We start from the raw sequence: 16,694 nt of genomic DNA, 5'->3' as shown, positions 1-16,694 counted from the left end.
GCAGAGCAGTAAAGATGAGAGGCCCAGAGAGCAGGTCTCTGACTAACTCAGAACCAGAAATCAGGAATTCACAGCCCTGCCTACATTCCTTCAAGACACTGCAGCAACTAAGGAGCTCAGACCCCGCAGCAAAGAGCCCCAAACTCCTCTGCTAATAACCCCCAGAGGGAGGGTCTTTGCCTTGTCCTCCTTAAGGGTGTTGAGACTGTGGCTACAACACTGCAACTCAAATGCTTGAAGCAGGTTCTGATGCCAAGAGCAGCACATCTGATACACAGACACCCCCAAGCACACTGCCCAGGAGGGACAGGCCAGGCAGCAGTTAAAGCAGGTTTGCCACATGATGCTCAAATACTTGCATCAGGAGAAAATAAGAGAAAGGGGGAAGCAGCAGGAGGAGAAGCCTTTCCTTTGGGCCAAGTGCTGAATGAAAATACACAACAAGACTACAAGTGGAGTCTGGGAACTGCTACTCTAAAATAAACCACCACAAAAGGAGTATAATGCTTACCAAAAGGATACATGGTATTCATTACATCTTGTCTTTTACAGCACATTTTATGCAGAAAAGTAGCAAGGGGAGGAACTGGGGGGAATTCTTGGAGTTTGGTATTTCAGCACTGGTGGCTCCTGCCTGAGGGCACCCAGTGGTGGGTTTGCCAAGCTGTTTACTCTCCCTGGCCAGTGCTATCCTCCCTGGGCCAGCACAGCTCTCTGAATGGTACACAGCAGGCTGCCCCAAGCCCAGGCTGTCCCAGGCAGGAAAAGGTAAGTGTTTACAAAGATTGGTTGCCCATACTCGGAGTTGTGATCTCCCATAAACATCTAAGTCACCACAGAGATGGTACAGACCCACATAATTCTCATCTATGTCCCTTCCATAGTGCTCAGGGAACACCAGTGTTATTTGGGGCATGGAATGGGAAACACAGAGCCCCATGCAGATGAGAAAGACAGCAAACATGGAGTGTATGCTGGGAATGCAATATGAAAGCGTTCTTGCTTTGAACGTCCCATGTAGAGGAAGTGACTGCTGCCAAAGGCTTTGCTCTCATCATCTCAGCAGAAATCTGAACCTCCCCACCCTGCAACTCTCTTCCCTTTGGAAACTTAACTGAGTAGGGAGAGACACCATCACAACAAACCTTTTTGGTTGAACTTAGAAGTCCATGCTATCCAGTGACTGTAATCCTCAGTGCTGCTGCAACACCCCACAATCTTCAGTGTCATCCCAAACTGGGGAGCTGGCTGGTTACAAAGTGTACCCGACAGCCATGAGGGCTGGTGCAGCACAGGCTGCTCTGGGGCACCAACAGCCAGGTGACAAGGGCCATGTCCCAGCCATTTGCCACCCACTTCATCAGCAAGCAACCTGGGGCATTCTCAGCACACTGACTGTGCTCCTCAGAAGGAAGCAGCCTTCAGCTCATGATCAGTAAGGGTCTGTGAAAGCAAGGAAACACCTTTGTAAAACCAGTTGCTACAGCACCCTTTGGTTTAGGTTCAGGCAGCTCCAGGGGAATGGAGGAGTTTTAAAGACTTGTGGGTGTCAACAGTGGGTACAAACCTGTTCTGCACTGCTTTGCTGCATGTCAGGCACCTGCTGAGCAAGGAGCACTGGCAATGCACAGCATGTGTGCTTTTGCCCTTCCTCAACAACAGAACCATTCCCTCACAGCTCACTTCACCCTGCTGGAATCTACCCCCCACCCAGTGCCACAGCCACGTAGGCACTTTGAAGCCCATCCATAAGCTTGTCTGTGTCTCCTATAAATACGATACCACAGCGACCCTGGGAAGAGTTACTATGGAGATGGGAAAGCTTCCCCTAAGGCAGCCAGGGAACACTGCAGTTTTGTTCCAGATACAAAAGCAGTAACTAGAACACAAATCCTGGTAAGACAGAGGAGAAACCCAAAAAACTCTCCCAAGGCTTTTGTTAACGAGATAAAACGCAGCAAAGCTCCAGCTGGTAGCTCAGCTGCTGGCCTCTCTGGCCTTGCTGCACCAACAGCAAGCAGGTAGACAGCCACATCGCCAATGCAGTCAGGGAACACGTAAGACAGTTGGCCCTGTGGCTTGCTGTGCCAGCAGGATGCAGCTAATGTTCTGTACTGACCGTAGCACAAATGCTCACGGGCTGACAAGGCCACTCCATTCCTTCAGGTGATTCCCCAGATGCTGTGAGCTCCAGGATCCCAAACAGGTACTGCTGAAGCACAGAGATGTGTTCTGGTCCGTGGGCTGCACGAAGCCTCTGCCCAGATCAGGGACAATCTTTAACCAGCAGAGACCTCCAGGAAGGTGTTTAATGCTGCAGTGCTCTACTCCAAGGCACAACAGCTTCAGCCTCATCTACATCCTTCACTGGCCATCACATCTCTTACCAAGATCACCACCCTGCTGTTGACATTCATCAGTGCTTGCCAAGACTTCAGTTTTCTAAATTTAACACTACTGGCACATCTAACAGATATGCTATGGATAAAGGCACCAACTGCTCTCCCTGCTGAAGCAGAGCACTTCAAAACATACCAGCTCAAAAGCACAGGCAACAGGGGTAATTCTAAACACAGTCAAAAAAAAAGCCCCAACCCCCCTAAGTGCTAACCTCTCCCTTCATGTTCTGTCTCAGGCTAAGAGCTAACAGGAGCTCTGCTCCCCCAGCACAGGTGCCTCTACAGAAGTTACTCAGTGCCACGTTTACAAATGGGTCTCTCTCCCAGCTGCCAATCTCTCAGCCTCCTGCAGCCCAGCTTCCCTGCCCAGCTGGATCCCTGCAGACAAGCCCACACTCACAGAGCTCTGGTACCGTCTCTGTTTTCAGTGAGGATGACATAACCAACCATCCCTGTCTCACATTGTTATTTGGGATGTATTTCACATACTTGCAGTGTCCTCCTGAAACACTGGGATAGGAAGGAATAAGCTTTCCTGAGTGTCAGGGTAAAGCACAACCCTAAACCTCAGCATTGAAAGGGAAAAAATTCTGAGAACATTCCCTGAGGAAAGGGCAAACATATCAGCTGCAGAAAAGACAGAATAAAACTAAGTACCAAGGGCACATAAAGGCATACACATCACTCACCTTTTATTAAAGCCTGGCAGAGCAGGGCTTCCCAATAGACCCTTATCACATAACCACTAGAGCTTAATTAAAAACACCACTATCCTGGGCTGCAGGGAAGGTCATTCATACACTCCAAAGAGTCACTCGCTTAAAGCTTTAACGGATAACAATTGATTTAAAAGGGCCTCTGTGCTGTGCCACCATCAGCGGCAGGCGCCAGCCGCTCAGCACACCCGCGGGCACGGACGCGGCCGCACTACAGGATCCGACGTCCCGCACCGGCAAAGAAAAGTTTCGCATCCCTCTCTCCTCCCGCGAGCTCTAACGTTTGCACTGTCACTGGCTTGCAATTGCAAGCTCGGCTTTGGGTGAACACGGCCAAAAGCACCGCCGCGCAGAACGCGCCTGTCCCTCACGGTCCCGCCGCCGTCCCCGGGCACGCTACGGCGGCCAGAGGGGCCGGACCAGCGGCCTGGCTCCCGCCCGGTGCCCCCCAAGAGCCCCCCCGCAGCCGGGCTCCGACTCACTGTTATACTGGACTCCCTTGGCAAACCTCCTCTGCAGCGCCTGGTTCATGGACTGCAGCCCCGCGGGGATGTTCTTGTCTCTGACCGGCGCCTGGTCCGAGCCCACCAGCTTCTTCAGGGCCGAGAACATCTTTCTGGTCCCACACCGGCGCCACTGCCTCCAGGAAACGGGCCGCAGCTCCGGGGCTCAGGGGCAGCGCGGCCTCGGCGGGGGCATGGAGGGGATCGCGGCTCGGCTGCGCGGGTCGCTCAGGGCCGGGGCAGGGCCGGGGCGGCCATGGGGAGCGTGTGCGGGGCTCGGCAGGACGGTGCGCGGGGCCCGGCACGCCGCGGCGCGGAGGGGGCTCAGCCGGGGCCCCGCCGTGTGCCGGGGAAGAGGGCACTATCCGGGCATGGCCCGGGGCTGAGGCGGCGCGGGGGGAAGGGGGCGGAGGGGGCCGGGGCGGCAGCTCAGGGCCGCCGGGCGCCGCTCGGGGCCGGGCGCGGGGAGCGGAGGCGGCGCGGGACTCCCGCCGCCGCCGCCATCTTGCCTCTTCCGCCTCGCCGCCGGGGCCCGGGCGCGCGCGGCGCCGCGTACGGCGGCCGCCGGGGGCCATGAGGCCGCGGAGCGCGGCCGGCGGCGGGCGGGGCGCGGGCCGGGGCCGCCTCCAGCCCCTCATCCCCGCCCCGAGGCCGGCCGCAGCCCGACCCGCTGTGCCCTGTACTCCGGAGTCCTCCACACTGCCCCGGGGGCTCCCACAGCCCCGGCCTGACCCCCGCAAGCCCCCGCTGTGAGCCCCGTAACTCCCTCCCGGCACCTCCATAGGTGCCCCATGACCTTCATGGCCCCTGTAACCCTCTCGTGGGTCACCCCAGCATCCAGGGGACACTCGCCACCTCAGCCCCTGCTAATCCCCTCCCAGGCGCCTGTAGTACTCTGTGAAGCCCATAACCCTCATCATCCCCTCCTGTCATAACCCCATTTCCCCGTTACCCTCCTAACCCCATAATTCCCTGCCTTTATCCCTTTGACACTCCTCAGTCTCTTGCAATAAACTTCATATAGCCCCTGCTGGTTGTCATCCTTCCCCAAGATCCCCTCCAGACCCATGGCCCCACCATGACTTCGAAGCAGCAGCAATTGACCACCCTTAGGAAGGAGCAGACACACTTCTCCCTCTTGCTGACCCCTTCCTGGCTGTCCCTCAGCAGCCCCTGGGAAATGGGGGGCACAACTCCAGCTGGCAAGATGCCCCTCACCCCCAGCTCCCCCATTTATTTATGCCCAAGCACTGTGTGGGCTGAGGAGGGGGAAGAGACTCAGTGGGGAGCACCCAGCATCCCCAAAAAGAGTGGGACACCTCACCAGGGAGGCCAGTGAGGAACCCACAGCATCCCCTGGCCCTCCCAGACCTCCCCCCCGACTCAAGGATAAACACTGGGCTCGTTGGTCACATCAGAGACATTTACTGCTGGAGGCATCTCCTGTGCTGTGGGCAGCTGCCAGCACCCTCCACCTCGCAGGGCCCTGCTGCTGGGTGCTGGCAGCTTGTCCCCATCTGCCTCAGTTTGACAGATGCAGAAACTCCTCGTCCTCTGCAAATGGAGAGACACGTGTGGTGATGGACCCCCTTCTCACCCTGCAGACAGACAATGCTGGGCTCTGCTTCCCACTCTGTCCCTGCTGTCAGGGATAAGTGAAGGGGTCTAGACTCTCCCAGTACTTCTGTGCTGTCCTGGGATGTCACCTCATGTGCCACCACCCACCATGGTGGCATTAATGCACTTCATGTTGGTGACAGGGATAACAAAAGATGGGCTCTGCCCTAAAACACATTCCGCTCTTCCCATCTGCCATGGTGAGCCTCCAGCTCATCCAGGGCTGGCTGTGGTTGAGGACCCCTGAGCTTGCACCTCTCTGCTCCCCACTGCAGTCCAGCATGCTCAGGGTGTTCCCCCTTTATCAAGAGTGTTCTGAAGTTCAGTTGTGGCCCCGGTACATCTGCAGCCTGTACAGTCTCCCTGTGTGATACTGGCTGCAGATTAATGACCATATTCCTCAATCCATCAGAATCCTGGACCCAGGACAGATCCATCTCAAACACAGCACAAAACCACCCGAGATCTACCCCAGACTCACCCTGGACCCACAACAAACCCATGACAGGCTCATTCCAGACCCAGGATAGATCCATTCAGACCCGAGACTTATCCCAGACACCAGACAGACCCACTCTGAGCCCATCCAGCCCCAGGCCAGCCCCATCCCCACCCCAGGCAGCCCCAGCACAGCCAGCCCAGAGCAGGACATGGTGCAGGTCCTTGGCTGTGGGCAGGGCTGGGCAGGGGTTACCTGCCAAGGGAGGAGCCCCGCAGTACTCCTTGCACTCCTTCTCCGAGTAGAACTGGTTCCCGTTGCCCTTGCAGCCTCCGTAGAGGAACTTGATGCACTTGCCCTGAGCCGCGTCGAAGGCCCAGCGTGTCACTGGCTTGTGGCAGGGCCCCGGGGCGAGCGGCAGCCTGCAGGCAGCTGTGGGACAGGGGCTGCTCTGAGGACAGGATCTCAGGGCCCTCACATCTCCCCCCTCACCCTCTGTCCGTGCCCGCTCACCCTCTGTCCGTGCCCTGCTCACCCTGTCCGTGCCCACTCACCCTCTGTCCGTGCCCTGCTCACCCTCTGTCCATGCCCACTCACCCTCTGTCTGTGCCCTGCTCACCCTCTGTCCGTGCCCTGCTCACCCTGTCCGTGCCCTGCTCACCATCTGTCAGTGCCCTGCTCACCCTCTGTCCGTGCCCTGCTCACCCTCTGTCAGTGCCCTGCTCACCCTGTCCGTGCCCGCTCACCCTGTCTGTGCCCGCTCACCTTGTCCCTGCCGACTCACCCTCTGTCCGGCACGCCTGCAGGCATTCCTTCTCCGAGTAGAAGTTGTTGCCGTTGCCCAGACAGCCGCCGTAGAGGAAGGTCTCACAGGCCATGGAGGAGGAGTTGTAGAAGAAGCGGGAGAGCATCCCACTGCAGGGCCCAGGGTCCCGGCTCAGGCGGCACGAGTCTGTGGGGGAGCATGGCACGGGCTGGCACGGGCTGGCACAGCACCCAGGGCACAGGGAGGGGGCACCCACACAGCCCCTCCACCTACCTTCCTTATTGCCCATGTACGGGGGCAGGGGTCCTGCGGCTGAGCCCTCCTCAGGGGGCAAGACTGCTCTGCGTGCCCTCTGCACAGGGAAGGGGGCAAAGAGCTGCTGTCAGCCCCTGCTTTTGGGACCTGATGCCCACTCCCATTGTCCCTGGAGCTCCATTGCCCTCAGTATGGACTCTTCTGCCCATCCCATCGCCCCTGGAGCCCACGCAGGCTTCATCCCTCCTTAGTGCTCCCAGCACATCTCTAGTGATCTTGGGTCAGCAGGCTGTGATCCCTCAACACCTCACATCTTCCCAGCCCTGTGCTCATCCTGGGTGGGGGCCAGGATCATATCTTGTGGGTAAAGACACCCCAAGTGCCCCAGTCGTGCCCTGTGCCAGGGACACGTCTCTGCTCTCACTGATGAAGGCAGTGTGTTACCTGCTAAGTCCATTGGGCAGTTTCTCCTATGAAAGTCCCACCCCCGCTTGAAAATCTTTATAAACACAACCCTGTGAGATTGGGAGATGCCCAAATGGGGATATCCCCAGCCTTGATTAATCTCTGGAGGTCCCAGCTGGACCACTCACCTCGGAGGCAGCTGCAGTGTCCTGGGGAATGCATTCACCTGGCCCAGATGATGGGAGAGAAGATCACCAGTGTGAGAGGGCAGGTGTCCCAACAAACTCATCTCTCCTGTCCTACACCACACACACATGGAACCCCAGGGAAGGGGACACCCTCCCAGCTGCACCCAAATGTTCTTCCCCTCTTGCTGCTTTCCACCTCCTGCTCCAGGAACATCACCTCAAAATCCCCACAGCCACCTGCATCACGCTAGCACCTTCTGAACCTCAGGCTAAGCCTGGAGCTCCTCAGGTCCTTGGAGCACCCAGCCATGAGGAGCAGTCCTGAGTGCCCCTGGCTGTCCTGCACCCTGGTCCCAGCACAGCAATGTGGGTGCACTGACCTGACAGCCCAGCAAGGACCCCACTGACTGGAAGCTGGTGGAAGCCTGACTGATATGTGGCCTCATCTCCTTCCCAGCCCATCCTCCCAAAGCCCTCATCCCCCCTCCCTCCATCCTGACTGTTCCCCATCTCCTGAGCACCCTGTGCCATGCAGGAGCAGCCCCAGTGCCCTGGTGTGCCAGGGGGCTGGGCTGCAGCAGAGACACGTGCCTCACGGGGTGAGGGGTTACCTCTGTTGGCCAGGATGAAGATGGAGTCTGCAGGGATGCCCATCTCCAGAGCTAGCTGCTGGAAAGCCTCAATGAGCTCCTCCCGCAGCTCTGGGCTCCTCCCTGGTGAAGGAACAGGCTGTGAGTGGGGCTGGCAGGGGAAGGGGTCTGCATGCAGCCCCCCCCCCAGACCTCAGTACCAGCCTCCCGCCCCTTCCCAACCTTTCCTCTGTTGTTCTTGACCAAAGACTTGGACAAAGTGGTTTTAAATGTTTCTCAGTCATGAAAGACACTATCTACTGCATCTTCCAAGCAGGTATTGCCACCTTCCTCTCAAACAAGGAGCTGGTTTGGACCTTCACTGTGTGATGTGGCTCTAAGCCGAGGCACCACTTCCAAAGTCACGGTCAGGGTCCCTGAGTGGTGTTTCTGAGCTTCACCAGCCCACCCCAGAGCCTGCTTGCCCACAAGTGCTCTAGCCAGACATACCATACAGCTTCAGGGTGGTGCTTGGGCCAACACTGCTTTGTTTCTTCATCAGAATGACGGCGTATTCCTCGTAGTCAGTGCGGAGCACGTAGGACCGGATAGACACGTCCCATACTGGGGGAGGCAGAGACACATCATTGCTGCCCTTCAGGGAGTGAGCAGCCCCAGAGCTGGGGGCTGAAATCAGGCAGCTAATCCCAGAAAACAGCTGAATTTTGCAAAGCAGACTCTGGTACAGCCCTGACGCCCTTTAGGCTCACCAGCCTCTTCTTAAGTGAGAGAACTGGAAACCTAGGGCTGCAGACAGCAGAGATACCACCACCACCACTGACTGGCTGGTGGGATCCTGCCCCAGTTTAGAACCTTGGAGACAAGAGGGAACATCTCATATTCCAGTGCCTACACAGGGACAGTGCTGGAGCAGCCCCTTCCCCCAGCTTCACCCCATACTTTGGCTGGAAATGACCCAAACTGTGGCTCTCCTGAGCCCTTTCTCTGCCACCAGCTCTGCCCAGCACTGGTTGCCACAGCCCTTAGGGCTGGGCAGATGGGCAGCCACCCAACTTACTGGGGTTGTAGTACGTGTATTTGCCAGGGGTGCTGGTTTTCTGGTACTCTCCTGAGACGTGTGTGCAGTCACCTTGTCTGGAGGGAGAAGGAAAAGAATCATCTGCTCAGAGTGATCATTCTTCCTGGTTATTGCATGAAAATCATACCTGGAGCACTGAGGCCACGGCGTGGCGCCCCTGTAATCCCCCTGCCCAAGGCTCAGGGGATTTGAGCCTAATCCAGCCCCTCTTCAGGGCTCTGATGGCAGCCAGAACAAGCACCCCCCATGTTTTGCCCCAGTCCCCAGGACAGGGCACCCCTGGGAGGGGTGGCTCTGGCGTTGGCTCACACACCCACGGCTCTGCCCATACCGCAGCCTGGTGCTGGTGGTGCTGATCTGGTCGGTGCTGGGGCCAGGGCCCAGCACCAGGGTGCCCATGCTGAACTTCTCCTTGTAGTTCTTCATCCATTTGCAGGTGGTGCCGATGGCGATGTCGTACCACTTCCCGTACATCTGCGGGGAGGAGAAAGGGACGTCTCCAACCACCAGCCCTCTCCAGCGAGGTGGGACATCTGCTTTTCTGCAGAGCTGAAATACTCATGGCCCAGGGAGCAGCTGAGGGGTGATGGCACAGGAGAGCCTGGCAGGGGACAGGGCTGCGTGTGGGACACCCTGCAGCAATCCCACAGGCTGGGGCTGCTGCCAGGTCCTGGGAGATCAACACACATCTCCCGGGGTTCATCTGCCCCGGCTGCTTGGGCTCCAGCTGCCCTGCCTGAGGGTTTGATGGGCTGAGGTCACCCCAAAGAGGTGGCATCCCCTGAGCAGCACCCAGGAGAGCCACTCTGCCCACACCTGTCCCATACAGCCTGATGTGGGCATAGGTGCTATCACCCTTCTTTCTGGAGGAAAATGCAATCAAGCTTCCCCTCATCCTTCCCACCCCCAGAATTAAGCTGCTGCAAGCCATTGTTACCCGCTCAGCCTCAAAGTTCTCCTGCACTTGGATATCCTCATCCTGCTCCCCCACGGGGGTCCCACTGGCCACAGCGAAGAGGAGGAGGGAAAGGAGGCCCCAAAACATCGTGGCTGGTGGTTTCGGAGCACTGCTGAGCCCAGCACACCGGCGGGATCCCGGACTCTGTGCTGTCTGTGCTGAGCTGTGACCTTCAGACCGGGGCCAGCGGGGCCAGGCGGCCTGGGGGGGGCTGCGGGGGGGACACTGCTGGCCCTGGCACAGCCCTGGCCATGTGGCCCTGGGGCTCATCACTGCCCCAGTGGCTGTGGGATTTGCAGAGAGATGGTGTGGGGTGCAGGAGACAGGGTGAGCACCCTCCTGACACTCCAGGCCAAGCTCCTCATCCTGTTCCTGCCTAGACACAGCTCCAGGACCTGTCCATCTCCTTTATTCTACCTCAGGATCCACATTCCTACCCTGGGGTCCTGTGAGGAGCCCCAGTGGTGCTTCCAGCCCAGGCAGGGCAGCCTCACCCTGCAGAGAGGAGAGGCCTGAGGGGTCCCCAGCGTTCACCCCAGGCAGCCTAATCTTGACCAGTGGCCATAGGGAGCACAGCCCATGCTGCTCTCTCCCTTATGGACCCCTTTCCCCGGGGGTCCCAAGCCAGTGCCTAGGAGCATGTCACCTCGGTGGCCATGTGCAGTGTGGGGCTCGCCGTGGGGCTCGCCGTCCCTCCCCAGCACTGTTTGCCTTCGCAGGATGATTAACTGAAACCAAATAGCCCGGGGCAAACGGCAAACAGAGCAAAGGGCAGGAGCCCGGCTCCGGGCTGGCCCCCGGCCCAGTATTTACCGAGCAGGGCCGGAGCCGGCGGCACGCTCGCAGGAGCCGGTGGACTTTCACCCCTCGTCCCCACCGACGGACCCTTTGCGCTGGACCGACGGACCCGGCCGGGCAACCGCGAGCTCCCGGGGCAGGGGCGGCCCGGGCACCTTCCCGCGGGGGAGTGGGCAGGGCTCAGAGCCCCTGAATGAGACGCAGCATTAACCCGCCCCGTGCCCCTCGCGGGAGGAGCCCAGCCCGGACCAGCAGCAGCCCCGGGACCTGCCGCCGGCGGGGCTGCGGACGCGGTCCGTCCCGCTCCCTGCCCGCGCCGGCACTAGGTGGCAGCCGGCGGCAAGGAATGGCAGCTCGGGACTGCCCCGAGAGCCGGGCCCCGCGGAGAGAGCCGCTGTGCCCCCGGGCGGCCCTTCCTTCGGCCGTAGTGCCAGCGCTGGGCTCGGGCAGGGGGCGGCAGGGGCGGCCCGGGGAGCGCTGCGGGGCACGACCCGCTGCTGCATGCGGGAGCTGGGCACTGCCGGACCCCGCTGCTGCATGCGGGAGCTGGGCACTGCCGGACCCCGCTGCTGCGTGCGGGAGATGGGCACTGCCGGACCCCGCTGCTGCGTGCGGGAGATGGGCACTGCCGGACCCTGCTGCCGCGTGCGGGAGATGGGCACTGCCGGACCCTGCTGCTGCATGCGGGAGATGGGCACTGCCGGACCCTGCTGCCGCGTGCGGGAGATGGGCACTGCCGGACCCCGCTGCCGTGTGCGGGAGATGGGCACTGCCGGACCCCGCTGCCGCGTGCGGGAGATGGGCACTGCCGGACCCCGCTGCCGTGTGCGGGAGATGGGCACTGCCGGACCCCGCTGCCGCGTGCGGGAGATGGGCACTGCCGGACCCCGCTGCTGCGTGCGGGAGATGGGCACTGCCGGACCCTGCTGCCGCGTGCGGGAGATGGGCACTGCCGGACCCTGCTGCTGCATGCGGGAGATGGGCACTGCCGGACCCCGCTGCCGTGTGCGGGAGATGGGCACTGCCGGATCCCTGCTGCCGCGTGCGGGAGATGGGCACTGCCGGACCCCGCTGCCGTGTGCGGGAGATGGGCACTGCCGGACCCTGCGCTGTCCCGAGGCGGTCGCGGGGCATGGCAGTGACTGGTGGCCACAGCAGCAGTTGCTGGACACGGCAGCAGTCGGTGGGCATGGCAGTGATCGGTGGGCATGGCAGCAGTCGATGGGCACAGAAGCGGTTGCTGAGCACGGCAGTGATCGCTGGGCACGGCAGCAGTCAGTGGGCACGGCAGCAGTCAGTGGGCATGGCAGCAGTCAGTGGGCACGGCAGCAGTCCGTGGGCACAGCCTGGCTGTCCCGCTGCCCACGCAGGACACGGGCATTCCCACGGTGCCCATGCACAGAAATGCCCTGTGGGACGAACACACCCCAACATCAACAGACCCACCCAGCTGTGAACAACACAGGACATGCTCCTCAGTGCTGTGTCTGAGAACCAGTTGCTTTACTGGGAGCATGTGTCCCCCACGCTGGGGGCTGGCAGGGGAGGGGGAGGATGGGTGAGTCTGACCTGCATCCATGCCCTCTGGCTGCTGATTCTGCTCTGGGAGCTGGTGCTGAGGGTAGTGGAGGGAGCTGCTCCCTTCCCAAGGACAGCCCCAGGGAAGCTGTGGGTCTGGGGCACATCCAGCCCTCTCCTCTCCTCTCCTCTCTGATAGCCCTGAACACAGCATGTGGCTGTGCCCACGTGCCTGTGGGCACCATCCTTGCTGGGATTCTGGCTGCAAAACTCAGCCCATGCACTTAACCTGTGCTCAGAAAGATCAGGGGAGCTGTGCAGCCCCCTGTTCACTTCCAAAAGCACACTCACCAATCCCCATCCTCGAGGCTGCAGCTGTGCTGGGGTCACTGAACCACTTCAGTGGCCTTCACAGGGACAGGGATGGAGAAACCTCTCCTGCTGTGATGGAGCCTGTGCAGGGCATGGCTCCCCAGAGAGGGGCTGCTGGGACCCCTGGGTCTGGGGCCCCTGGGCTCTGGGGTCCCAGGCATGGCAGCCCTGGGTGCTGAAGGAGGGACAACCCCTGGATTGCTGTGGCAGGGTGAGGCTCTGGGGTGAGGGCAGCTGCCAACTGGCAGGCAGTTTAGTTTGATATCAGAGCAGTGGTGACAAAAAACAAAGGTAGGGAGAAACCACCAGAAAATCCCTGCAGACCAGATTTCCTTGGTCCCACTGGCTCTGAGAGGCCCCAGCCCCTGCAGCAATGTAGGGGCTCTGTGGGGCTGGCACAGGGTCAGGGGCATGGCAGGACATGGGGCAAGAGCAGGCACCCCAGGGCCCCGTGCCCTGACCTGCTGGCACCTCAGGCAGACTCCTGCCAACATGCAGTGTCCACAGTGGAAAAAGCAGATGATGTTTCTTTACACGAGCCTGACTCCTCTCCCACTCCCCACCAGCTGTATTATGGGTTAGAGGAGACATTCCTGCCTAGTCCTGTCACTGTCCCTTTATGAACCCATCAGCGTTGCCTGGCTCCTTTCCCCCATGGCAGCATGTTCTAGAAATTCAAACCCTGCTCTGTAAAGGAGTTTTATGGGTTCTGTCTGTTTTAAACCATCACCTGCTCGTGGTCCTTACCCCAAGGATTCCTGAGGAACTACAGCTTCACACATCTTTGCCAAGTGTCAGTTTCTGCCAGCCTCCTCTGCTCTTCCCTTTTCCAAACAGGACAGTCTCAGCCCTTCCAGTCCCCTCACACACATCAGGTGCTTCATCTCAGTTATTACAGGGCAGGCCCAGAGAAAGTCAACTCTTCTGTCTGCTGTTTGAGCTGTGAAGGTCAGAGCTCAAGCACACAGCACTCAATCAGGGCTCACCAAGATTTTCCAGTTTCTACAGAACATGTTGTTCCCAACACCCTTCTTGATCACACAACATTTTACAGGCTTTTTTTGGCAGCTGCTGTTGCCCATTAACAGTTCTCTGAAATCACCAGCTCAGGGATGGCTCACAGCTCACCTCCTGTGCCTAACCCCCCAGCCCAAGCTCCATGTCGATGCCCCTGCTCTCATCTTTTCTCCCTTGAAGCATCACCTTCATTTTCCTACACCAAAGCTTACCTGCCAGCTCTTTGCCCCTGGGTTTTGTGAGGTCCTTGCCATCAACAGGGCCTTTGGCCATTCAGAAGGTCTCAGTGTCATTTGTGAGCCTAAAGATTTCCCTCTTTGTTCCCTTTTCCTGGGAACAGATGAAAGACATAAATAGGAAACTGGTCCCAGGGCTGGTCCCTGGGGGATTCCCCAGCTGACTGTCCCCTATCCCCAAAAATCCCTACAGGTCATTTTTGATCCTTCAGCCACCTTTCTGTCCATGGAAGAGCCTTCCTTCTGCTCCCACAGCAAGCTTCTTTAATAACCTTTGGTGTGATGCCCCATCAGAAGCTTTCTGACAACCCAGACAGATGACATCCTCTGGATTCTTGATATTTGAGCCAGGATCCTTCCTTACAGGAGCCCTGGCAGCTTCTCCCCAGCTCTGTGCTCAACAATCCCAACCTCTGCACAGCAGAGGGAACTCTCTGGGCCTTATATTGAAGGTGAAGATCCCACAACACCTGTGGGACTGGTCAGGAGACCAGCTGGAGGCTTGGGCCATGCTCAGTAAGCATCTCACCTGCTTCAGAGGCCAGCTGGTATGTCAGCTGCTGCCTGCATCTCCTCACCCTGGGCTCGCCAGCCCCATGCCAGCCAAGAGGGCAGGCAGGGATGATGGTACCGGGAGGGTGAGCTGAGGACTTGCAAGGGATACAGGGAGAGGAAAGGTGGGCAAACCCAAATCTGGGGGCTGTGACAGGCACAAGTCATCCCAGGCTACAGAAGGCCTGGGCAGGGGTGAGCAGAGATGTCCCTGATGGAGACAGGCTGGGGCTGGCTCTGTCTGTGGGCCAGGCACTCGTGTCCTGCTGAGTGTCCCCAGGCACCTACCACTCCTCAGAGCTGGGCAGTGCTGAGGACCTGCCCATACAGACCTGCTGGTCACTGGCACGTGGTGGCCTGTGCCTCAGGGCTGATGCTCAGCCACGTCTGGGCACATGGGCAGCAGGAGGGGTGGATGGTAGAGTGAGAGAGCTGCTGGGACCACTGGTTCCCCAGAGCCCTGAGGCTGCAGACGTGCCCTCCAGGATGCCACACGTCGTGTGGAGCCACCCACCTGCCTGGGTGACACTTGGAGCAGGGTCTCACGCTGGAGGTGGCAGGTGGGAGGTGTGTTGGCATCCTGGGCTTGTGCTGGCAAAGTGCCACTGTGTGTCCCTACAGGTATGTGTGTGCTGCCCCATCGCCGTGTCTCCAGCCACAAGCACCAGGCAGGGCATCCCCATGCCCAGAGACGTGGGACCCACACGTGTCTGTGCACAGGTCGTTCCTCTGCCTGCCCTGGGGCTGCACCCTCTGCCGCAGACCCTGCGGGGACGCTCCCCACCCGTGCCCGACGGCGCCGTCCCGCCAGCGCAGTCCCGGCCGGTGCCCGTCCCGCCGGTGGTGCCGGTGCCCGTGCCCGGTGCAGCCGCACAGATGGCTCCTTCGCCGCTGGGTCGCAGCCTCCACCCTCACGTGCGGCTGCTTTTTGTGTCCCTTCTCTCGGCGTCGGCCTCGCCCGTCCGTGCCGCTCCCGCCGCCCCCCGCGCAGCCCCCACCGGGGCCAACCACACACACAAGTGAACTTTTCTGCGTTTTCCAGCAATTAAAAAGAATAAAGCAACAGTTGTCTCCAGGCAGGGCATGGATCCTGGTGACCCTGATTTTCTGTGTGGCTGGGCAGGGTGAATGGGGCTATTGAGACCCCGATGACTGGCATCTCCACTCCACGATTGTCTCCCTTTCCAAGTCCCCCTCCCCGCTCTCTCCTCCTCCCTACCCTCCTCCTCGCTTTTAATTTCCTTCCTGCAGAGAGCTGCTCATCCCCTTCCCATTGGCCAAAGGCCTGAAAGGGAATGGAGGAGACAAAGGAAGGATTAAAGACGCTCTGCTTAGGAGCAGGCAGCCTGAATACAAGATGCACCGGCTGGGAAAGAATGGGGGCTTAGTGGGGCACCAGATCAGACCCGCCCCCGCCGCATTCAGCCCGACCCGCATTCCTGCATCGCTAAGCAGGGACCTTTCTCCCCGGATGGCCCATCAGAGGGACACACCCTCAGAGGGACACCCCACCACACCTGCCCCCGCAGGTAGATGGGGCTGTGCCGCAGCCCCCGTGTGCGGCCGCCGTGGAGGACGGCAGAGCTGCGGGTCCCATGGGTCAGCCAGGCAACCCCAGGGACTGTGTCCCTTGCCAGCTCCAGGAGGATGAGGAGGCAGCTGGGGCACCCCTTGCAGCAGCCTGGGAGCGATATGGGTGTCTGTAACACTCCCAGCCCTCATCCCAGCAGGGCTATGGTCCCTGGGTCGCCTATCAGCCAGCACGGTGCCACCTTCCCAGCAGCTTTCCCGTGGGAGTGTCCTGGGTGACATGTGATGTCTTCCTTGAATGGATGCTTTTCCTTTACACCTGAGAGAAGTTGCCTTCATACTTGTGTCCTTCTTCCAATTGCATTGTCCATCCCACCTTCCCTAGACAGGGAGCCCAGTTGTTTGGCTTCCCTGCCCTCCAGTTCCAGGCTGCTGGCCCCATTATCCCAGCACCGTGGCAGCCAGGTGACAACGTGCTCCCCTGGGTGACAGCTGAAGTCCTTTTGCATCTCACAACTTGCTCAGGGATAGGGATCAAGTGGTAATTGTCCCATTCATAACTTCCACCTCCTCCTGTGATGATCCTGCTTTGATTTCTTCCTCCTCTCCCTTTGTAATTGGAGTTTCTTCCCTTTCTAAGCATGTTGACTTTCACATCCAACGTTTCTTCTTCTCTACATGGGCAACTGACACTGGCAGAGGTTGTTTTCTCCATTTGGCTGCAGTGCCTGCCCCCATGGTTTGAGCAGCCATGCTG

The 16,694-nt window shown here is 59.5% G+C and overlaps 2 protein-coding genes across 4 annotated transcripts in view; both read right to left on the bottom strand.

Annotated features, from left to right (window-relative positions):
* Positions 1-4,047, bottom strand: part of RABL6 (RAB, member RAS oncogene family like 6) — a 50,519-nt gene extending 46,472 nt beyond the window's left edge. For 2 of the 3 annotated variants that reach the window (XM_062011699.1, XM_062011702.1), the window contains exon 1: positions 3,598-4,047. In XM_062011699.1, coding sequence (XP_061867683.1) covers positions 3,598-3,727 — 130 coding nt within the window. In that variant the 5' untranslated portion in view covers positions 3,728-4,047. Of the gene's footprint in view, positions 1-1,145; positions 1,444-3,597 lie in introns of all 3 variants that reach the window. The other variant, XM_062011701.1, reaches the window with a different exon arrangement.
* A 1,039-nt stretch (positions 4,048-5,086) lies between these two features.
* Positions 5,087-10,001, bottom strand: AMBP (alpha-1-microglobulin/bikunin precursor). Its single transcript, XM_010195833.2, has 10 exons — positions 9,894-10,001; positions 9,288-9,430; positions 8,936-9,012; positions 8,368-8,481; positions 7,900-8,001; positions 7,289-7,326; positions 6,714-6,792; positions 6,459-6,626; positions 5,930-6,106; positions 5,087-5,172 (listed from the first exon to the last, which is right to left on the bottom strand). Exons 1-10 carry the CDS (start codon positions 9,999-10,001, stop codon positions 5,141-5,143), a joined length of 1,038 nt encoding a protein of 345 aa, XP_010194135.2. The 3' UTR covers positions 5,087-5,140.
* Between the last annotated feature and the right edge of the window lie 6,693 nt (positions 10,002-16,694).

This window comes from Colius striatus, chromosome 19 (genome assembly GCF_028858725.1).
Source record: "Colius striatus isolate bColStr4 chromosome 19, bColStr4.1.hap1, whole genome shotgun sequence".
In the NCBI taxonomy this organism is placed as follows: domain Eukaryota; kingdom Metazoa; phylum Chordata; class Aves; order Coliiformes; family Coliidae; genus Colius; species Colius striatus.
This window is presented reverse-complemented; position numbering and strand designations above follow the sequence as displayed.

What these genes read in the sequence shown, in the direction of transcription:
- AMBP (XM_010195833.2), bottom strand. Translation starts at nt 10,001, where the DNA reads ATGTTTTGGGGCCTCCTTTCCCTCCTCCTCTTCGCTGTGGCCAGTGGG. An exon ending in AGAACTTTGAGGCTGAGCGG is followed by an intron (nt 9,431 to 9,893) that starts GTAACAATGGCT and finishes TCCTCCCCGCAG; the next exon opens with ATGTACGGGAAGTGGTACGA. An exon ending in CGGGGCTCCTCCCTTGGCAG is followed by an intron (nt 5,173 to 5,929) that starts GTAACCCCTGCC and finishes CTCCATTTGCAG; the next exon opens with AGGACGAGGAGTTTCTGCAT.